The sequence below is a fragment of the Polyodon spathula genome, chromosome 6 (assembly GCF_017654505.1).
Source record: "Polyodon spathula isolate WHYD16114869_AA chromosome 6, ASM1765450v1, whole genome shotgun sequence".
Lineage (NCBI taxonomy): Eukaryota > Metazoa > Chordata > Actinopteri > Acipenseriformes > Polyodontidae > Polyodon > Polyodon spathula.
Window position 1 is genome coordinate 66,446,194 of NC_054539.1, and position 24,214 is coordinate 66,470,407.

Here is a 24,214-nt window from a genome sequence, read left to right on the forward strand (position 1 = left end):
TATTATTTCAGCCCTAACAGAACTTTAATTAAAAACATGAAGTTATGTCAGATTTTTGTTTAGTTAGTAATGCTTGTGCTCTAAAATTAGTTGGATATTCTATAAATGGTAACTACTGAGCAAACAACGTATTTATTTATTTATTTATTTTACTCTAATAGTTTTGAACAATTCACTTGGATAAGCAAGCACACCAGGTAGCTTTGCTTTCCACAAGCTCTCAGGATAATTCAATAAAACATTTTATTAGACGGGCTACATTTTTGTATTAAAAATAGCTCAAATTCCTTTGCAAATAAGGATAGAGGGGAAAAACATTGACTACAGCAGCACAGCTTTCTAAAAATATCTGCTTGCTGTACTATCAAAAGCACCAGTGGGTGCATTCCTAAAAGTTAAGCAAGTAATCACCTTTAATAATGCACACAGTTGGAAATAACTCTAAAAAAGGTCATTTCAGTTGTTCAGTAACATTCCAAATAACTTACTGCATGTGCCATGTCCATTTATTATTCGACACACTGTGAACACCTTCATCGGTTGTAATATTAGCTGAATTCAAGTCAAACCCAGTTACTTCCAAAACCACCCCACCTGGACCTGTTTAAATGCAAAGCATGCAGATCATGAATTAGCAATGATTTGACAATGTGTTGTACATAGTGCGATCGCTACTGACTGTCAGTTTCAGATCTTTGCATTTTTGAATACAATACAACATCAGATCCCAAAAACAAAGCTATAGGGCCAGGTTTACAAATACACTTTACCAATACACTTTTATTTCGGGTCACTCCGTGTCAACTCAACCAGCCCTATCGTAAATATTTCTGAAGTTATTAGCTTTTTTTCTTAAAGTGTTTAACTTAAATCAAGGAAAGTAATGTTAAAACTGTACAATGCATTAGTAAGACCTCATCTAGAATATTGTGTTCAGTTCTGGTCACCTCGCTACAAAAAGGATATTGCTGCACTAGAGAGAGTGCAAAGAAGAGCGACCAGAACTATTCCGGGTTTAAAAGACATGTCATATGCAGACAGGCTAAAAGAACTGAATATATTCAGTCTTGAACAAAGATGACAATGCAGCGATATGATTCAAGCATTCAAAATTCTAAAAGGTATTGACAATGTTGACCCATGGGACTTTTTCGAACTGAAAAAAGAAACAAGGACCGTGAGTCGCAAATGGAGATTAGACAAAAGGGGCATTCAGGCGGTGGGAAGCGTATATGTGTGTCTGTGACCGCCGGGGGGTGAAGTACGTATGTGTGACTGTGACCACGGGGCGGTGCAGAGCGTATGTGTTTCTGTGACTGTGGGGTGGGTGAAGTGCGTATGTGTGTCTGTGACCGCATGGCGGTGCAGAGCGTATGTGTGTCTGTGACCCAGGGCAGTGTAGAGTGTATGTGTGTCTGTGACCCAGGGCAGTGTAGAGTGTATGTGTGTCTGTGACCCAGGGCAGTGCAGAGTGTATTTGTGTGTCTGTGACCCAGGGCAGTGCAGAGTGTATTTGTGTGTCTGTGACCATGGTGCGGTGCAGAGCTTGGGTGTCTGCGCCGGATGGATGGCTCTATCTTGAACAAAACTTAAAACATCACATGACCTAAAGGCCTCAGTGTTTATCCTTGCTGTACTGTATATTGTAGTGTTTTTGTTGCTGTAAAGCAGAGGAGGCAGTGTACTGTAGGAGGTTGCACTTTATTCAATGTCATTTTAAAAAGTTAGACTGTTGTAAAGTGCTTCAGTAATAATGGTTTAGCCAAGTTTGTCAGTCTTATTCATTCAGGGGTGGTCAAGGTTGGCCCTTCCACTCCTGGTCTGTTCCAAACCAATTACACCTCCATCCAGACCCTGAAGTTGTTAATTATATCATTTTACCTATTAAACCTGGAGTGAAATGACCTTTCAGGGCAGTGACTGGACACCTGTTCTTATTCAATAGATACATCACTCTGCAATTACCCTGTCCAGTGTATATCAAAAAAAAAAAAAAAAAAAAAAATACACCTTCTATACAAAGCGAATTAACTCATGAGTACCTGACCTGGTAAACAGCTATTCATTTCACAAGGTTGCCATTTCATTGTGGATGTGGGTCAAGAATGAGAAAGCTGCATTGTCAGATTACTGAAGAGATACAAAAACAGTCTGTCCATTTAAAAAAAAAAAAAAAAGAAACTTGTAACTGATAATGCAGTATGTTTATATTTTTTGTAGTTTATATTAAAAAAAAAAAAAAAGGTAAATGGAAGGATATGCTAAAGTAGTGAAACGTACAATGAAAACTTTTACCCACAGCCTGGAAAAATCCACAGTAATCAATCAGCCTCTCCCCATCCTCATACTGTACATGTCCCATAGATTACACTGCCTCTCAGCTGTACTAAAAAACATTACCGTTGGCAATATATGAAACTGCTCTCTCCAGGTCAATAAAGGCACTGAGCTAAAATTAACTTCTGGAATGTGCACTCCCATTCAAAAACGGTACCGCACATCAACTTCCTGTAAAGAAGATCAAGAGTTAGACTGGCGATTTCCCACAGCAGGCAAAGCCATGTAGCAAAGCAGAAAAACAATGTACTACCTGATAACTTGACCATTGGATTAATCTTCCTCTTGAGTAACTTGACCCAGTAACATAAAAACATTATGTATGCATCAGGCATTTTGCATTAGCTGAGTAAGCATTGGGTATGTCACAGAAAACGAATGTGCTACAGGATCTTTGAGGGTTTTCTCTACCTCAGTAAAGTGCAGTGATAAAATTCCATTTTTACAGTAGTTACATGTTGTTACATTAGTCTGAGCTTGTGTTTTTTTGGCAAAAATAAGAAAAGTACATTTTAACACCAAAAGTTAATGTTTGCACAGTGCTTCTGAAAATGATTTCCCAGGCAAGGATTGAAAGGTTGACACAAGGTCAAATAATTTCTACAGTTGGGGAAATGCTGACACCAATCACAATTTGTGTATATATTTTACTGACATTCCCAGAATAAGAGCTAATAATTCTAGCAAACCAAAAAATTACAGTTAAACATTACATTCTAGATGCCGCAGTTACTTTTCAATGCCTTACCTACCTAACAAATGAAAAATGATTATAGAAAGCTCTGTCTAATTTCAATCAGGCCACCAAGAAACACTTATGGTAACAGTGAGAATAATTAAATCCAACCACTATAAGGCTATAGACCTGATATATGAAATTGATATAAGGTACAGTATGTTCACCAAACACATATATACCAACATATATAAATAAGCAGGTTTTTTTCCCCCAAGACAATTGCAGCACAAGCTCTTATTCTGGTAGCAGCACAGACAAAACCTAGGCAGTGAAGTTACATACTGCAGCATGGTAACCATCTTGAGCTAGTTTGTCTTGGCATGCAACATTTACATTCTTTTGCCAAACAGACATGCATTTGGTAGCCAGCTGAGAGAGAGAAAAACGAAAAATGCCTTAAAATTGGCTAGTAAAGTATACATTTTAAAAGTACAGCTAACATCATATTTAACAACACAATTACTTGTTTCTAATCAAAGGCAGAGCCCCTGTGAGGGAGAGAGAATTAACCAGGAACACACTAACTCATCTTTAACAAAAGCAGATCCCTGTATCTGAGGTCTTTCTGCATGCTGTGCTCTTCTTACCTTTGTTAAATATAAATATTCCCCAGCACGCATGCAGAATTCTATTTGGACATATTTTTTTTCTCAGTTCTTACGGCTGGTCAAAACAGAAGGTATCTCTACAGTCAACACTACATTATCATTATTAATTATTTCTATTAAAACACATATGCGTTAAGTTGGATATACTTGAGTCATAAATAATGCTAAAACAAAATACATGTAATTAGAATTACAACCTTATTACAAATCCTCTTGAACTTTTTATTACCACTTTGAATAGGGTGCTAGACGGTCACTTCCTAGGTCGCATATAACACAACCCCACCTCAGTGATACCCTCACGTTCCACGTTGTACTTAAGTGGCTATGAAACATAGAAAGAGTAGTTGGGTCAGGCGTGCAGTGCTGTGGCAGGTCTAGTGGGCTTCGCTAAGTGAAACACAGTCTGGGAAACAAAACGATCAACAGAAAAACATTGAGAGACGCTAATGCTGTGATGCTTATGAGAGACAAGAGTAACATTTTTCAAATCTCTGTTATTACACCTTTAAACAACATTAAAAACATGGAAACCAGCAAAATAACAAGAATAATCGAAAATGAATACATGAGTATAGCCTCTGCCAAAGCTGCATAGCAAAAAAAAAAAGAAAAAAAAAGAAAAAATATGTTTTTCTATCATGATCAGCATAAAACAGGAATCTGAAACAACTGCATTGGTGTAGAAAAATCATTGAAGCATCACAAAACTTAATGAGGCTTTACCTGCAGCAGAGATTATATATAAAGATATTCCGCTATGCTCCAGCAAGCCAGAGAACTACTGATGTTTGGATGAATTATTTGACAAATCAAATACATCTTTCCCTTGAATGGCAGTTGCTTTCATTCCCAAGGGCAGAAATTGGTGACTATGGGGTTAAATTAAATGGTATTGTTTCCTGAAGTTACTTTCTGTTATACAGCTCCAGCTGTTGAAACCAGAGCTTTGCAGGTAAAGAATATGTTTCTGATGTCTACCAGTCAAATACAGATGAAAAATAAATATTGGATAAAATGTGCACCAGAAAAGATATTTAAAATCTTAAAAAGGAGTTGACAAAGTTATCAATATTTTAGGTGCAGCACAGAAACCTTTGGAGAGAGATGCAAACTACAAGGAGATAGACCTAGGACAGAGGGTTGGAGATACTTCTTTACACACAATGGTGATGGTATGGAATGGGTTACCTAGTCAAGTTGCTGATGCTGAATCACTGGGGTCCTTTAAGACCAAACTTGACAAAGGTTTGAGATCAATCAACTACTAGGAACCGGAAGAGTTTAGAATCTAAACTTTAGATGGACCAAATAGCCTCCTCTCCTTCTTAAGTTTTCTTCTGTTCTTACTGTATGTTTTTATGGTTATACTTTTAGCTTAAAGCCCAGGCCAGGAGATAAAAAGGTAGCTTTACACTGATATTAAGGAGCTTTGATTCCTGCCAGGTGAGTGATAATTAATTTAAGCAGTATACATTTGCTTTGTTTACATGCAAAAATAAATATGTCTCACCTTTTTGTCAATATTTCGGTAGTCCCTTTTGGGCAATTTGGGTTTACATGTAGTTTTCTTTTCGTGAGAGAAATTCTCCTTCAAAATACAAATGATCTAAATAATACTTTCGTCACACTGCTTTCGTCAGTGTTCTAATTTGGCCTTGCATGATGACTGATACTGTGAAGCTTTCTTAAAGTGCAGTCTGCCTCATTGTCCAGCTACTTGTGTTTCAGAACAATGACCCAGACAATCAGAGAGTTATGGTGGATAAAACATTGAAGAAATATTCTATATAAAAATCACCCAAAAAGCAGACAAACATTCCAAAAGAGAACACTTTGCACTATCCGGGCATTATTTGCTAAACAATTTTTGTCACTAGGTGGTGCCACTGTGGTTACTGTCGCATAGTTCCATACTACACTACTGTGGATATAAACAGTCCAGTCACTCGCAAGGCAGCTCAGTCAAGCAAGATGAAGTTGACAAGTGTGCAGAGAGGTGAATTGGTCAAGTTTCAGCAAAGGAAGCAATGCCGAGGCAGCTCTTGGGAATACAGTAGCGTGCATAACATCCACAACAGGCCATGTTCAAGAGTTGCCGTTCACGTTAATCACAAAATTTGAGTAAACAGGTTGCACTTTTGATAAGCCTCGTAGCGGCAGACTACCGACACCAAGCGACGTTGTCCGAGATTAGCCATGCCGTAGCAGAAGAACCCATCCAAGAGCATGTGATGTCGCCCGCCACCTGGGTTTGCCCAATTCAGCTGTTCGTAGGGCTCTTCGTTCAACTCTGCGGACCTCCTCAGATGTGTCGACAGTTCTTAGCACTACTGGAATCGGATGACCTGTGGCCTGCTAATATCCTGTGGACGGATGAAGCACACTTCACCCTGTCTGGAAGTGTGAACACGCACAACTGTTATGTGGTCAGAGACTAATCCACATGCAACATTTACGAGATTATTGGGCCCTTCTTTTTTGAAGAGCCATCAGCAAGGGGACCTCAAAACGTGAACAGTCACTGCTGCACGAAACCACAACATGGCGACAACCCATGTCGTCACTGAACAATCACGAGGCAAACACAGAGCATTGGGTGTTGACATGCCGCACATACACGCAGATTTTATTACAACACAAATGTTGAACGGTTCAGTAATTCTTAATCGTGCGGAGCAGACGCTTTCCACCTCACTATCTACAAGCGCAAGCTTTCACTCAGCGCCCATCTGTGTAGCAATGACCGTGCATTAGCCTCAAGCTCCGCGCAGCCTCCCCGGATACACCTCCCAGGCAAATTCGGACCCCTCGATCATTTCAGTGCTGGGTAAGCCTAACTGCTCACCTGGTTGCCCAGCAATGCGTCTTCTATTCCGTGTCCCAGCTGCACAAATTTGCACAGGAACCAGCGACAGGGCTCTCCCCGTCACATTAGCTCACCAGGGTGGGCCAACATTTGGGACATGAGTGCAAAGCAATTTCCTGGACATTTAAATGTGTGACATTAACAGTAAGCCAACAATAACAAAGCATAGCAGCTAAAAGTTTAAGATTTAACCCTTTGCAGTCCATTTATTCAGTGCTTGTCTGGCGCATCAGGTCCAATTTATTTGCACACGTGCTGTTTATTTTACACGCACCGTTTAAAATATATATTTTCAGAGTAAAACAGGTTTAAAAGGCATTGAATAGCAAAAGGACACTCAGTACTGTATCTCCAGCCAAGCCCCACCCCTTGTTCGCTGTATTTTTCACATACCTCTTTATAGACGTGCATACTGATAAATCCTCTCTCATTTTATCACCAAACCCCTCAATAAAGCGATCCAAGTCATTATTTTATTACTATAACATCTCAAATTAGCTCTTCAAAACATCCATGGTATTCTTTGAGCACTGGATGCAGAGCATGGGACTATGAGATACGCCCTTTTCTTCGGTTTCATTTGGCTCCTATCTGTCTCACTCAGCCATTGAAAGGTTTTACCTGCATTTTCTGGAGAAAAAACAACTAGAGACATCTTTTTGATGATGTCTGACAAGGTCCAACATCGGATGGAAATGAAAAATTTTAATGTCGGACCTGGTCTAACAATGGACCGCAAAGGGTTAAAGCTGTTGAATTATTATCAGGTTAAAATACAACAGAAATATACCTTTCATAACTTGAAAACTCGCACACAAAAAATACCTGGGAATATAAGGTAGTACTTGCTAAGACCAGTGACCTCCTACTGCAATGATTAAATAGAGGATACACCATGAACCTTAATGGAGTACTGCAATTATTCCACAACAGAGGAACAACGTGATCTGGAACAGTGCAATTCAGCCAGTTATTCTGTTGTTTTTTTTAATAAATGCAAGATAGATTCCAAAATGATATCCAACAAAATAAAATAATAATAAATACAGGAAAATGATTACATCTCTTAACACGTGTTGCATAATAGATTTGCTGGTACAGCTTTCCGCTTAGTATAGTGTCGGTTGTAAAGGTCAAAAGTGACCCCATAAAAAAGTATTTAAAAAACATTTGTAAATGTTGCTTATACAGTTTATAACATGTCATGTGTATTGCTTTATAAAACATATTTATAAATGATGTGTTGTGGGAGTGGAGGTTGCATTGGGAGTTAATAGGATCTGTGATCCCACTGTCAGAAAACAAAGCAACACCACAGGTTTCCACATTCATCAATTCTCTGTGCGTGCATGTGTCACAACCTCCTACCAAACAGAACTGTTTCTACAAAAGAAAATGCAATACTTTGACTGTATCAGCTCTCTTGTATCACTTCCCCTGTATCAACTCTCCTATATCGCTTCCCCCGTATCATTTCTCCTGTATCAACTCTCCTGTATCACTTCCACTGTATCAACCCTCCTGTATCACTTCCTTGTGTTGCTTCCCCTGTATCAACTCCCCTGTATCACTTTCCCCATATCAACTCTCCTGTATCGCTTCCCCGTATCACTTCCCCTGTATCAACTCTCCTGTATCGCTTCTCCTGTATCTCTTCTCTGTATCAATTCTTGTGTCGTTTCCCCAGTATCAACTCTCATGTATCACTTCCCCTATTTCAGCTCCCCTGTATCACTTTTCCTCTATCGTGTAGAACCTACATCGTAGAGGTTACATTGCATCCAGCAGGCTGGACATTTAACTACACTGAACAAAAATATAAATGCGACATGTAAAGTGGCAGACAGCTTGTATGGCGTCGTGTGGGCGAGCGGTTTGCTGATGTCAATGTTGTGAACAGAGTGCCCCATGGTGGCGTGATTGTATGGGCAGGCATAAATTACAGACAACAAACACAATTGCATTTTATCAATGGCAATTTGAATGCACAGAGATACCGTGACAAGATCCTGAGGCCCATTGTCGTGCCATTCATCCGCCGCCATCACCTCATGTTTCAGCATGATAATGCACGGCCCCCATGTCGCAAGGATCTGTACACAATTCCTGGAAGCTGAAAATGTCCCAGTTCTTCCATGGCCTGCATACTCACCAGACATGTCACCCACTGAGCATGTTTGGGATGCTCTGGATCGACGTGTACGACAGCGTAATTCACATCTTTTATTTAAGAGATTTCTGAAGTTTAGTATGGATAGTGGTTATCTAAACTATATAAATGTACACTTTACATGCAGTTTATGACATGATGGTATTTGCATAAAAAAACAGTACAAAAAGGGATTATGCTCAGACAAAAAAAAAAAAAATGTAAATCCTGAGAAACCACTTATACTGAAATGAAACCACATCTCATAGTGCGTTAGGAAGGCTACTTTCTTTTGTTCATGTTTTTAAATCATGCACCTACCTTGACTTCCTGATTGATGAACACCTCCACATCTACAACACAGGCTATCAAAGTGCAGCTATCACAATCCACGCTCCGTGCAGGCATTCTTTATCAACTTACAGAAACTTCTATGAATGTAGCTTAAAAAAAATAAATCACAGCTTTTATTTATCACAACCTTCTATGCTCTAGAATGCCTTTCCTAAATTCTAACAGAGTTTGGATGCTGTTACTAAGCTGCACTGATGTTACCACTGGTACTGTGTGAAGCCTGAATCCCTACAACTGTCTAATCTCTGAAGTTGTTAGCTTTATCCATGCTCTCTTCAAAGCAAGCAGTCTCACAACAGATCAGCAGCACTGGAGCTCCCCCTACCCAGCCCCAGCCACCACCTCCACCTCCACCTCCATCTCTCTCTCTCTCTCTGTGTAATGACATCATTGCCAGGATGACATCAGCAAGATCTAGTTTTTTTCTAACTGGCGGGGATGCAGTGGAGCAAATTGAACATGATTATGTGCCAAACCTGACTTCAAACCAATTAATACAGGCAGCATTTGTTAGGGAATTAAGTCACAGTCTCTGCTTTTGCTGGAGTGTTTTAGCTAGGGTGATAAAAAAATACCTGAAAAAGAATACTATAGCTCCCCTTGAGATAATGATCCAACTTTGTAAAATACACTGCAATATTTATGCAGTGTTACTGCATTAATCTACAGTAGTACTATATTACAGTAAAACAATTTCTACAACACAAACGATGATTTCTAATCAACACATTTGTAATTATAATTATAGGTTTCTTTTTAGTACTAACATAGGCTATATCTTGTAACCAAGTGTTTCAAGTTCTGGATGAAATATCCATTGAAAACAAAGTTTGAAGCTCTCTTGCACAACAGTTCATTCTAGAACAATCACAGTATTCTAAAACAGTGGTGAGTCTTAATATCCCTACCTGCCCGAAATGCCAGAAACAATGTGCACCCTCTTTCAACTGTATTCAGAAGGGATAAACAACAGAAGGGTTAATACACAGTGAAAATGCAGTAGCACTGGGAGCCACCACATTAAGACCCTTTACTGTGTAACCATGCAATCTCAAACTCCCGTAAAATCACTCACAAACAGGTGTTTGTGTTTAATATTATAATTAATTTAAAAACTCAGATTTGGTTTTGTGACATTAATATCTTGATACATGTGGTTGGATGAGTTCTTATGGTTCAAAAGAATATCACTTCTTGAATCCGGTTTGTGGTCAAACAAAGTCAGTTCCACTTTTCTCCACCTGGCAAGTTGTGGCACAAACCTAATGAGAGGTGAAAACACATAACAGGTGGGCTGGCAGCAGTAAACGCGCCTGCTCTAGTGCAATTTACTGATAATGCTAGCAACAGAGAGAATAGCTCCCATACTAGCAAAGAATCTAAAAAAAGACACTTCTACGGTCGACACTCCATCTGATCAAAGGATTTACACCATGTCCCATGGAAAGAACTGCCCAGGACAAACTGGTCCTGGTAGACTCCAGCACAGCTGGAACCACATGTAATGAACAAAAGGTGTTATCACAAACTTCTGTGACATTCTAGCTAGAGACACACCCTACCTTGTAACACTCTGTATAAAACCTAATGTAACTCTTCTTTCTACAACAGTCTCTAGTAGACTCTTCCCTTGTATACACTGATTAAAATATTTAGACCTGATAATATACCTGAATCCTGAGTCTCTTTGGATAGCGGAGAATAATCCACTACACGTCTCAGATAGACTTTCATATGCTATTCTGGGGGAATGATAAAACTACCTCATATCGACAGCACAAGATTAGTTTGCTGCAATGCCCCTACAGATTATTGGATGCCATAGTTTTAAATTCATACAGCAGCAGTGTTACAATTTTAGATTCCAGTCCCTATCTATAAAATATGTAGGTACGAGAACATAAAAGATTTTGATCAGGAAACATACGTACTGTTGTGCAGTGCTTGATTTGGAGTGAATACAGACAAACACACTAGGTAATTTAGAACTAAATATGCATTTCATGAATGATGACGATTAAATATTAATAATAATAATAATAATAATAATAATAATAATAATAATAATAATAATAAATATATAAAAATTGAAACCAGGTAAAATACAAATAATTACTATTCAATTTACAAGGATGCCTGGCCTTAAAAGAGGTGCAGGTAACCAGAATCGCTGTCTTTTAAATATTGAAAGCGGGTATTGTGAAAAGCCAATGTCACTGATTGCATTCCAAAGTCATAGTTTTATAACATACTGTTTGGGTAATGCACTGCCTGACCGTTTCTTAAATGGCTACAGTGAGTGGAAGCTGCACAGTGTGATCCTACATCTGAATATGATTAATGAGCTGTCTGATAAAAGGCCCTGCTGACGTCAAACACCCCTGCAGCATGAGGAAACCATGTAGGCATTTATTAACCAGAGCACAAACGGTATGGTATCTGCAGTATTCAAAGGGTATTGTAATTTATATATATGTGTGTGTGTGTGTGTGTGTGTGTGTGTGTGTGTGTGTATATATATATATATATATATTCTTTGCAAAAAACTTTGTTAATGCATCAGTTAGGTTTGATATTAAAATGGAAAATGTGATGTTGGGGTTTTTAACCCTAACGCTGCATTCCCTCCCACCCCCTTACATGCAGTGAGGGGGGGGGGGGGGGGGGGGGGGGGGGCAAGGTAACACAAGCAAGATGTTAATTCAAACAACTTGAGAGACTCTATGCAGATAACAAGAGAGGGGGGGACATCCCCCCACCCTCCCCCCACAGAACAACCTAAAGAAAACCTTTTGAAAATAAATACATTAGTATCTAAATTTGAACTGGTCAAAAACTTATTATTTTTCAACTGAACATATTGTAGCATTACTACTGTGACCAAGAGAGTAATCAATCAAGTAACAGTTAAATATTTTAACAAATCAATTGTGTAATGAGATTAATCCAAAAAAAAAAAAAAAAAACACGTGTGCGTGTCAAAACTTAACCCACAGTACGGATGCATTCATTACAACTTGTAAGCAAAACATAAGTCTATGAACCAGTCCAACATTCCAGTAGAGGGAGAGCAGAGGAAAACAATGAGGGGTTGTAGCAGGGAAAGATCTGTGCTGACTCTGCTGGCGTGTTCGCAGTACTGCAGGAAGAGGGGGCAGTCTTCCAACAACCGCCTGTGAGTCATGGCAGTGACACGGGAAGGTAGGAAGGTAGGTGTGTGGACTCTCCCCCTCTCTGAATGGCTGAGAGGCGAGTCTTGGCAGATTGCTAGCCCTATAAAAAAATGCTCTGCTGTTTCCTCAGGTCTGTCCACGTACACGCGCCGAGAGTGCGGAAGCTCTGATTCAGGACCGGGAATCAGCCAGGAGAAAAGAAAGAGGTTCACAGCGAGACAGAGAGAGCGGGGAACCCTTGGGCAGACCCCGGCGTATTGTAAAAGAGCAGGCTAGTTAGCCGACAGAGTAGGACGGTGATCCGGGTCGTGCGGGTAGCGGCGACCGGGATAACGCTGCCGAGTGCAGCACCTTTTATTTGTAGTTTTATTACAGTTTTTTTTCCCTTGTTCTTTTCGCCTTCTGTTTTCATTATTATTTCTTTGAGCACCTGCAAGGGCGCCCGTATTGTGTACCATCGCTTGGTATGCCCGTGGTTCTGTTTACCATCGTTGGTAAATCAGACCACGGACCCACAGCGCCATCTGCGGGACTAAAGAAAAACAGCACCCTGAAATAAAACTGGGCACCTGTGCGGTGTTGCCAAATTCACCTGTCTGTCTCCTGTGTCAGTGAATTACCCACCACCCTTCCACACGTGGTGCTAGCAGTGGGATTCACATTCATATTCAGAAGGAGCAGACTAGCATGGATGCTACCCAGTTTGCCGCAATGATGGACCTCCTGCACCAGACGCTCACCGCGGCAGTGCAGGGGGCGGCTAGACCCGCAGCTCCAGACCACTCCATCCAGAGACCCACCAAAATGACGGCCGAGGATTGACCGGACGCCTACTTGGAGGTGTTCGAGGCTATGGCGATCTCGGCCGGGTGGACCCAAGCCCAGTGGGCTAGCTATGTGTTGCCCCAACTCACCGGGGAGGCTCAAGCAGCTGCGAGGACGCTGTCCCCGGAGCACATGCTGGATTACCCCCGGCTGAAGGCAGCCATCCTAAATCGTGTGGGGGCCACACCGGAGGGCTACCAGAAGAAATTCCGGGAGGAGCAGTTTGCGGCAGGGGAGCACCCACGAGCCATCGCCCACCGTCTGAAAGATTACGCCATGGGTTGGTTGAATCCAGATCTGAACGCCAAAGCCAGGGTGGTGGAGCGCATCCTAGAGTGTCTAACCTCGGGACCTCGGCTGTGGGTCCAGCGACAGGCGCCAGTCACGCTGGACCGGGTGGTCGAACTTGCCGAGCAGTACCAGGCAGCGGAGCCAACGCCTGTGAAACTGCCCGGGAGGAGTGCGGCTACTGGATCGTCCCCTCAACTGGCCCTGGAAAGGGCGAAGGGACTGGGGGGAAGGGGTAGTCCAGGATTTGGTCGGGGAGTGTCGGCCGGAGCTCCCGGCCCGGGAACCGGGGCAGGGTGGGGATACCCACGGGCTGCTGCAGTGTCAGACCGGGGTCTCGCGTGGATGCCTTATCGGTGAGCCCCTTTTATGGCTCCAGTGTTTCCCCCTTTTGCCAAAACTTCGGGGAGAGAAACCAGCCCACCGAGGTGTTGGACGTGCAGGGAGGTGGGCCACCTTGCCCGGGACTGCCTCGTGATGGAGTGTGACCTCAGCCGACCAGGTAGGCGGGTTCAATTACCTCAGTCACTTCAGCACAAGGGTTTTGTTATTCCTGTGACAGTGGATGGTACAAAAACCCAGGCTCTCCCGGACTCAGGGTGTGGTCAGTCTCTAGTACAGGAGAGCCTAATCTCATTGGGGCATAAACGAATATTGGGACGGGTGCATATTAAATGTATTCATGGGGATGTCCGCTCCTATCCCAAGATCAATGTATGTATGACTATTGGCCAGCAGGTGACGCAGGTGCAGGTAGGATTATGTCCTCGATTGCCGGTACCAGTAGTTCTGGGACGGGACTGTGAGCAGTTTAAAGTTTGGTTGGCTGCCCTGACAGCCCTGTCTTCTTTATTGGCTAAGAAAGAGGAAGTAATTGGAGAGATTTTTCCCTTTCGCGATCCTGAATGGTTTTGCCATAAATTTAAACCCAGTAAAACTAAACGGGAGCGCCGGATCGCTAAGAACGAGGGCTGGCAATGGAGGGAGTCGGAGAAGATTCAGGTGGGGGCGGTTGGTGAAGAGTCCAGGGGGGAGGTCGCGGAGCCAGAGCAGGGGTCTGGCTCGGCTGCCTCTGCTCAGGATCGACCTGACCCCGAGTTGGAAGCCATGGGAGCGGATTTCTTAGCTCGCTCCCGTGACTTCCGACTCGTGCAAGAGCGTGACGACGTGCTGGGCAGGCTCTTTGACCAAGCTGCGGTGGTTAATGGTCGGGTGGTCGAGCCCAGACGCGCCGCCACGTACCCCCACTTTGAAATTGATCAAGACCTGCTATACCGTGTTGATAAATTACCCCAGACTGGTGAAGTGCGTCATCAGTTGCTCATTCCTCAGCCCTTTAAGGAGGATTTGTTGCAGCTGGCTCACGCTATTCCCCTGTCTGGTCATTTGGGAAGGGACAAAACTAAAGCAAGGCTTGTGTCACGGTTCTTCTGGCTGGGGCTGGATGGCGATGTTAAGCGGTTTTGTGACCGTTGTGGGGAATGTCAAAAGGCCAGCCCTAGAGCCGTTCCACGAGCCCCACTGGTGCCTTTGCCCCTAGTGGAAGCTCTGTTTGAGCGTATTGGGATGGACATAGTTGGGCCACTAGAAAGGAGTGCGGTAGGATACACCCACCTACTTGTCATTCTGGATTACAATATGTGTTATCCAGAGGCAATTCCCCTCCGATCTATGTCAGCTAGATCTGTTGCCAACGAGCTTGTAAAGGTTTTCTCCCGGGTGGGGATTCCCAAGGAGATACTCACCGATCAAGGCACCAATTTTATGTCCCAGCTAATCTGCGGAACATGTAAGCTTTTGGGAATTAAGACCATTAGGACCTCGGTGTTTCATCCTCAGACCGACAGTTTGGTGGAACGCCTTAAGAACATGTTGCGCAGGTTTATTCATAGTGATGTGCGTTACTGGGACCAGCTGATTCCCCCCCTTCTCTTTGCGATCAGCGAGGATCCCCAAGCTTCCACGGGGTTTTCACCATTCGAGCTGTTGTATGGGCGGCAACCCCGGGGCGTGCTCGATCTGGTCAGAGAGATGTGGGAGGAGCAGCAGGACAATTCGACCAATACCGTCCGGTATGTGTTGGACCTGCGCAAACGTCTCGAGTCTGTGGGGATATGGGCACATGACAATTTCCAGCAGGCACAGCACAGACAGGAGACACAGTATAACCGAGGAGCCCAGTTGCGCACATTTCAGCCAGGGGATAAGGTACTTCTATTATTACCCAGTTCTGAGTCGAAACTCTTAGCTAAGTGGCAAGGACCCTTTGAGGTTACACGCCAGATTGGGAAGGTGGACTATGAGATCTGCCAGCTGGAGCGACAGACAGAGAAACACATTTACCATATCAATCTCTTAAAGCCTTGGTTGCAACCAGAGGCGTTGTTAGTGGCGCATGCAGATGACGTCACGGATCTGGGACCTGATCTTTCTGTGTTGGCAAGAAAAGGATCGGTACAGATTGCTGAGAATCTGACACCAACGCAGAAATGTCAGGCTCACGGTCTGGTGGCGGAGTTTCTTGACGTGTTCTCTTCCGTCCCGGGGCAGACTCGAGTAGCCCATCATCACATTGATACTGAGCCGGGGGCGCTAGTTCGCCAGAGGCCGTACCGTATACCTGAGCGTAAAAGACAGGTAATAAAAGCGGAAATTGACGAAATGCTGAGACTGGGAGTAATAGAAGAGTCCCAAAGTGACTGGAACAGTCCGATTGTTTTAGTCGATAAGCCAGACGGGTCAACTCGATTTTGCATTGATATCAGACGATTCAATGAGAAATCGAAATTTGATGCTTATCCGATGCCCCGGGTAGATGAGTTGCTGGAGCGTCTAGGCACAGCTCATTTTATGACAACACTGGATTTAACGAAGTGGTACTGGCAGATACCCCTGACTCCGAAATCTAGAGAAAGGATGGCGTTTTCGACTCCCTTCGGGTTGTACCAATTTAGGACCATGCTAGTTGCTAAGGTGAAAGCCTTGGCTGACTGGCCGGTTCCTACAACCAAAACCCAGGTGCGCTCTTTCTTGGGACTAGCGGGCTATTATAGAAAATTCATCCTGAGCTTCACTACGCTCACTGCTCCCTTGACAGACCTCACCCGGAAGGCTGCTAAAGGCCCTTACTCGCCTTGAAGCGGAGGCTGTGTAGTAAGCCAGTGCTATGCAGCCCAGATTTTGGTAAGAGGTTCACCCTGCAGACGGATGCGTCAGAGACAGGTCTTGGGGCAGTGTTGTCGCAGGAGGTTCGGGGAAGCAAGCACCCAGTCCTGTATATCAGCAGGAAGCTCCTTCCCCGCGAGAAAAAATATAGCACCATCGAAAAGCAGTGTCTCGCAGTAAAATGGGCAGTCGAGGCACTCCGGTACTACCTCCTGGGGCAACACTTCACCCTGGTTACAGATCATGCCCCTTTAGCATGGCTTCACCGGATGAAAGATAGCAATGCCAGAATCACACGGTGGTACTTGGCCTTACAGCCCTATGCCTTCAGGGTAGTCCACCGAGCAGGAAAGCTGCATCAAAACGCAGACTTTTTCTCTAGGGAAGGCATGGGGGTGTAGGAGTTTCGAATGAACCGGTGGTGTCATTCTGAGGGGAAGGATATGTAGCAGGGAGAGATCTGTGCTGACTCTTCTGGCGTGTTCACAGTACTGCAGGAAGAGGGCGGCAGTCTTCCAACAACCGCCTGTGAGTCATGGCAGTGACACGGGGAGGTGGGAAGGTAGGTGTGTGGACTTTCCCCCTCTCTGAAAGTCTTGGGGGATTGCTAGCCCTATAAAAAAATGCTCTGCTGTTTCCTCAGGTCTGCCCACGTACACGCGCCGAGAGTGCGGAAGCTCTGATTCAGGACCGGGAATCAGCCAGGAGAAAAGAAAGAGGTTCACAGCGAGACAGAGAGAGCGGGGAACCCTTGGGCAGACCCCGGCGTATTGTAAAAGAGCAGGCTAGTTAGCCGACAGAGTAGGACGTTGATCCGAGTCGTGCGGGTAGTGGCGACCGGGATAACGCTGCCGAGTGCAGCACCTTTTATTTGTAGTTCTATTACTGTTTTATTTTCCCTTGTTCTTTTCGCCTTCTGTTTACATTATTATTTCTTTGAGCACCTGCAAGGGCGCCCGTATTGTGTACCATCGCTTGGTATGCCCGTGGTTCTGTTTACCATCGTTGGTAAATCAGACCACGGACCCACAGCGCCATCTGCGGGACTAAAGAAAAACAGCACCCTGAAATAAAACTGGGCACCTGTGCGGTGTTGCCAAATTTACCTGTCTGTCTCCTGTGTCAGTGAATTACCCACCACCCTTCCACACGGGTCTATTGTATTTCTAACTCCAACAGAGGCAGAGATATTTTTTCTGATGAAAGAAGATTAGACCCTCCCGAAAAAGGATGTATTGTTGTGAGGCTAATTCCTTTTTCGAGATCAAACATCTAACTGCAAGAGCTCTACTGAGTATGCTCAGAACCAAAATTTAAAAATCCCTATAACTCAGGAACAGATTCATATTTTTTTACCAAACCAGAAAAAGGCACTATTCTGGGCCAGTCCCCTTGTACCCTAAAATTGCCAAACAAAAATTTCAAACCATTCTGGAGCTGGAGACCGACAAAAACAAAACAAAACAAAAAAATAGTAAAAAACACAGATTTTTTTTTTTTTTCATTATCTGGATCTCAGAATCTGCATATCCGAGCAGATCGAAATGGAACACATCAAGACATCTAACCAAAGGGACCACACATCCAAATTTTCATGCAAATCCACTGAACGGGGTCAAAGTTATTAAAGTACAGAAATTGGGGTTTAACATTAAACTGCCTACTCAACCCTACCTATCGTGGCTCTACCGCGCCAAAAAACATTTAACATTTACCACTTGCACAGAGATAAAATACATTAGGTCAAGTGCTTCTGATTGGCACAAAGTTGAAGCATTAACACAATGATTTACTAAGAACTGGCTGCAGCCAGCAGTTTGCAGCACCTGCAGTATCGGTACCAGTAAATAAAATGTAATGATATATCACGTGTATTATAGCAGGTGCCTTTAACAAGTCCCATATTAACATTAGGAGTTATTTCTATTTTGAAACACTTTTTACATTTTAGAGTTGAGATTTATTGCTAAGCTTTTTACTTTTAAACTTTTTAAGATGGTGTAAAAGACACAACAAACTGGGTATGGCAAAAGGGAGGATGCATTTACTTAATGATCAGGAAAAGAAAGCATTTTAAAACAGAAGCAACAAACCAGAAATATAAATGAGGGGAACTCCCAGACAGTGTTTTTGTTATACTAATGGCATTTTATATGAGCTCCTAACCTTAGCAGAACTATTGGTACTACACTACTGCTACTGTACACTGCACTTACCACTAGTCCATAAAGTTTGTAAATGTTAAAAACATGTTAAATAATATAAAGAGATGGTATCTCTTTAGAGGATTCATGCACAGTGACATAAATAAACAGTATTTTACTGTTGAGACTGTGTCTACCAAGTATGGAAACCAGTATCTCAAATAGATGGGTTTTAAAAAGAGAGATTATATTTGGATGTGTGTTAAGTATAATCTTGCATAAGAATTATGTAACAAGTTTAGCTCATAATCCAAGGAAGGAAAATAAGTATTTACTAATCTTCATCTGCTAAGAAGTCCTATTTTTAAGAAGGCTTGCCAGTTGATTCACCCCCTAATAATTTGTAAAGCACAGCTACAGGTAACTTGCATTGTGTAAGAGAATATGCTCATCTAAAACACAGAATAATATCTGATAAAATATAGGGACTGTTACTAAAATATTTGGTTTTCTGGCAATTAACCCATGTGTTATACTGTGAAACACTGAGAGCTGCATTTACCCTGCAAGCTGTCTCTATGTAAGCAGTTGTCACAGGCTGATTTATCATCATAACCAACTGAAAGAAACCTGCGGACTGCAAAACAAGATTATTTGAAAACAAGTTAGATAACATTTTCAACGTACTGATTCTCTGAGTACCACTGCAAGGAAGCATGGTCTGTTCAATTGATTAAACAGGGCCCTTTGTGTACCAAGGCTTTAAAATCAAGCTCCAAGCACATCAGAGCATGCGAGTGCATGTCTGATTGTAATGACAGGTACAAACCCAAGGAGGGACTCGAGTGCAGATTTGGATGTCAACAAGTCCAAAAGCTGAAAGCTGGAATTCAAGTTTACATGGGCTCAAGAGACTTCTAAAGGGGCAATTTAAAAACTGGTTCTACTAAGCAATTCTTATTAGCAAGTGAAAACTGAGGAGTAGCCCTGAAAAGCTTATTTGACCCAAGAATAGCACATGGATTAGCTAGAGGTTCAGAGCTCTCTTCGGAAGATTCAGTATGGGGTTGTATTCATGTGATACCATTTTACAACCATTCAAGTTTTTAGATGACTCAAAAAATATTGTAGCAAGTTGCTTCATCTGTAGTTGACACAAGGTAACACAAAACACAAAATAGCTGTAAAAACATACCCCTTAGCAAAGAAGCCCGCTCACTCACCAGCCCCACTGAAGCTGCACTTTCATTTTAGTGGAGTGAGATGAGTGATGTCTCTAAACTGGTTTCCAGATTTTAAAAAATGACCTTCTTGAGATATGGAGATCTTTCTCTTGGCAGATCACGTAGTAGCCGTCTCTCCAACAGAGATAATATTATCCGATATGGAAAGAACTCTGAGGAAGGGATTCTGATTCTGAAACCTTTGGATACCCAGACACACAGTTAAACCATATATGATCCATAACTTCCCAGATACTCATTCATAGATTCTAAGGTAAAATATGAATTTCAACTTTTAAAAAAAAGTTGTCTATTTGACTTACCTTTTACCTTAACTACAGATAAAACAGGGCTGTCTGTATAGCCAATGGAATATTGGTGGTCCAGTAGTTAAAGAAAAGGGCTTGATACCTAAAAGGTTCCTGGTTCAAATCCTGACTCAGCTACTGATTCGCTGTGTGTGACCCTGAGCAAGTAATTTAACCTCCTTGTGCTCTGTTCTTTGGATAAGACATAAAAAAACGAGGTTGTAAGTGACTCTGTAGCAGTAGCTGTTTATGTACAGTTCACCCCCTAGTCTCTGTAATTCGCTTTGGATAAAAGCATCTGCTTAATGACTAATTAATAATTAATAATAAAGATAACTTGTCTAGAAGGAACACCTGTTCATGGTGAACAACCTGAAGCTCAATGAACACCTACTTCCCACAAAAAATCACCAATAGTTGTTTTTTTTTTATTTAGTAAATTGGCAGTTGATTTTACCCTGTTTTTCTCCCAATTTGAAATGTCCAATTGTATTTAGGCTCAGCTCACCACTACCACCCCCACGCTGACTTGGGAGCAGTAAACACGAACACATGCTGTCCTCCGAAGCATGCGCCGTCAGCTGACCACTTCTTTTCACTCTGCAGGCCCGCCATGCAGCCAACCCATTGCTACAGCGTCGGAAGACAACGCAGCTCTGGGCAGCTTACAGGCAAAGTGACAGGCGCCTGGCCAGACTACAGGGGTCGCTGGTGCGTGATGAGCCGAGGACACCCTGGCCAACCTTAAACCCTCCCCCACGGGCGCTGCTCGGCCAATTTTGCGCTGCCTCCTGAGATCTCCTGTCCACAGTCAGCAGTGGCCTGAAAATAGCCTCAAAAATGGCTACGAATCATCACTTAACTTTGTTTTGCAGAGTCCTGACACATAATATAGAATTATATCTGATTAATCCTAGCCTTAAGTTTCTGGCTTCTGAAATCAATGCTAAGTGAGCTCATTTCTCAGTAGTTTCTTGGCTGAAGTACAAAGCATTCACATGATGACAATAAAAATACACTTTGGTCTTCCATATGGGTAGAGACTCAAAAACACCAATGGTCTTTAATTCATGGAACTAAACAAATGCTCAGGAAATAATAGTTTTGTTGGACTAAGAGGTGAACATTAAGTAAAACTCAAATTAGGGTATTAACATGACAAAATAAAAATGTGACTAAAAGAATATATACAAATAAATAAATAAATAAATAAATAAACAAACAAACAAACAAACAAACACTACCAGCCCTTTAGGAGTAAACATCAAAAAGACAAACCCCCAGAGTTTACATTTCTAAATCTTTAACATATTTAAGTAAGCATCCTTTTCTATCCACCTAATAATCGTTTGCTTTCTACTGTGGCAAAATCTAAATGTTCAACACACTGCTATTAGTATTGACTTACTTCAGCTTATTTTTCAGTTACAGGCAGTCTAGCTGGGGTAGGTTTAGTTTGGCCCTTCCATCACAACCTGTGTCTGAGCTAAAGGACACATAGTAAGAATAACAAAAGTTATAAATTGTGACAAGCCATATCCAGCAAGGAGGGTCTCACCTCTGATCCATGGGTAATGCAAGCTGAGACCCAAAGACTGTTCCCCTACACAGTGAAGCTCAATACAGAGAGTCAAGATTGCACCTTTATTAGATGACAAAGAAAGCTATAGCTTGTGCGATAAATGGAAGCAGTTCAAACTAGATAACAAACCCTAAGACAGTAGCTCAGGGGAATGGAACTGCTAGTTTCTGAGCAGATAAAGGAATGTCTCTTACGGTCAGAAGACTGTTAGTCTACAGTTAAAGCTGGTGTTTGACTAACCTTTTTCCATTCTTTTGTCATTCTCTCTTGCCAGTATGCTTTCTTTCTAGCATCGGCAAGCAAGTGCAGAGCTCAATTCATGTTTATTCACACCATTTATATCATGACAAGCATTACAAAGTACACTATGATCCCACAGCACACTATCTATCCTGGGTGATGGCTGCATTGCTTCCTTGAGACGGCCAAAATTACTTGATTGTAAAAAAAAAATATTTATCTTGAGGAAGATTTAATGCACATCCTGTGTGTGCGGTATAGAAAGTGTTTAGGAGGTTTGTTTGTGTTTAACAATTAATTTACTTAACAAAAGATTGTTCAGCACGGATGGCAACATATCTTCTATCTGCTCTGTAAATCAAGAGGCCCTCATTTAAGATCATCCCTCGATTGAATTGAGAAACTGCTCATTTCATTAACACATCCCATGCATAATTCATACACTGGATATAATCTTTGCAGTACACCCAGCTGCCTGTCATTGTGAAGGGGAGTGTTTGCAATGCTCTTTGGTCTCTCCAAGGCAAAACATAAGCAGCAGGATGAATTAACTCTTAATAAGGCTCATTTATCATCTTTAATTCTTGTTAAAAAAAAAAGGGCTGCATCCTATCTTCTGGCTACCATCTGAGAATATGTGTTAGATTAAGCAAAAACATTAGAATGGCTAGCAAGATCTTCCAACCTTTCTTTCCGTACATTCATGCCTCAGTTGTTTTACAATCACGCAGGAAAGTCGAAGTCTGATAGTTTGCAGCAGGGCAAATAGTTGAGAATAATTTAAAAAAAAAAATAAACACATTTACTGATTTCATATAGGTTAATCTAAAACCTAAGTGGTTAATATAAAGAATTGCTGGGACAGATGAATAAATCCAGAATGACTGGAGATGACTCAATTGTTTCCCATTTTACCTAGCTTAGATCCCTTACTTACAAATTATCTTGGTGTCCCTGAATATATCTTCTCGTCTCTTTTTGAAATGTATGCTGAATATTTTAAATGAGCAATCACTCCATGCATACAAATGCACTCACTGTATCATTTTACCCCTAACAAATGTGTTTCTGCAATGATGACTGCCAAGACAAGTGCTGTATGATGTACCAATTGTGCCAGCCATGGCAGAAACCCATTACAACATTCCAGCCGAACAATCGGAACTTTTAAAATGAAAATGAATGCATTCTAACGATGTTGAGTGTTTTTTCATAAAATAAATCAGTCAAAGACTTGAAGATTAAAAACATAATTTGCTCAGCGACACAGCTTATTGCTGGTAAACATACTGTACTTTTCCTTAAAAGCTATTTTTTTTTTTTTTTTATCTAGATTTAATGAATTTATGTTCTGCGTTCCTGAGCTACAATTTACAGTTGCTTGTAAAAGATGCAGCAGGAGAATGGCAGTTCTGCTCAGAGGGTGACAGATGGAAAAATGGCTCATCCTGCAGTCCTTTTTTCACAACTTGATCCACTGGGGAGTCTAGGCTAATTGATCGCCAGCCATCCATACACACTCAGCGGTATTGTGGAAAGCCAATCTATCATTCTAAAGTGATGCAAATTCAATTGGCCAATGCATGATCAGGTGAGTTCACAGTGTTACATTTGATATTGATACAAGACACATCAATGGCAAGGCATTTTCTTCTGAGCATCTCTTACACTGAGCAGATTTGATTTGAATAATGGATCCCCTTACACCTGCAGTTCGTTGAGGTATACCCGAATTCGAATGTCCTTTATGACCTCTTACTGCTACATGAAAAAGCAGCTGCCTTCCAGTTTGACTCAAAGTGTTGGAGCAGAAAGCAGGTTTAAAAGCGGAGCTGAAACACATTCTGCTTTGTATTAAGTGTACACTGGTAAACAGGCACCAATCAATTTTATTGTGTGGATGAAGTTTATATTAATATGGGGTACTACGACTTTAAATGGGCAGAAATTACAACAACAACAACAAAAAATCCTGTAAATCTTAACTAATTCTAATACATATTACCAATACACTGTAGGTCTCACACGAGCTAGGTGCCTACAGTGTTGCTGGTTAGCTGCTATATATATTTTCACCTAGTGTAGCTGCATGAACTGTATTTCACGTTTTAGAGTTTTACGGTACATAGTTAGACAGCTGTACAATTGTGACAAGGACACACATAACCATATGTTATTGAGAATCTGGGGGATATAGAAAAGGTGCCTGT

General features: G+C 42.0%; 1 protein-coding gene across 3 annotated transcripts in view; it reads right to left on the minus strand.

Annotated features, from left to right (window-relative positions):
• LOC121317495 (calcipressin-2-like) overlaps positions 1-24,214 on the minus strand; it is a 70,508-nt gene that overhangs the window by 21,198 nt on the left and 25,096 nt on the right. Inside the window, exon 1 of one of the 3 annotated variants that reach the window (XM_041253497.1) lies at positions 9,024-9,326. The exons of the other annotated variants lie outside the window; for them this stretch is intronic. Within the exon in view, the coding sequence (XP_041109431.1) occupies positions 9,024-9,110 (87 nt within the window). The 5' untranslated portion in view covers positions 9,111-9,326. Of the gene's footprint in view, positions 1-9,023; positions 9,327-24,214 lie in introns of those variants that run through there. 3 annotated transcript variants of the gene reach the window in all.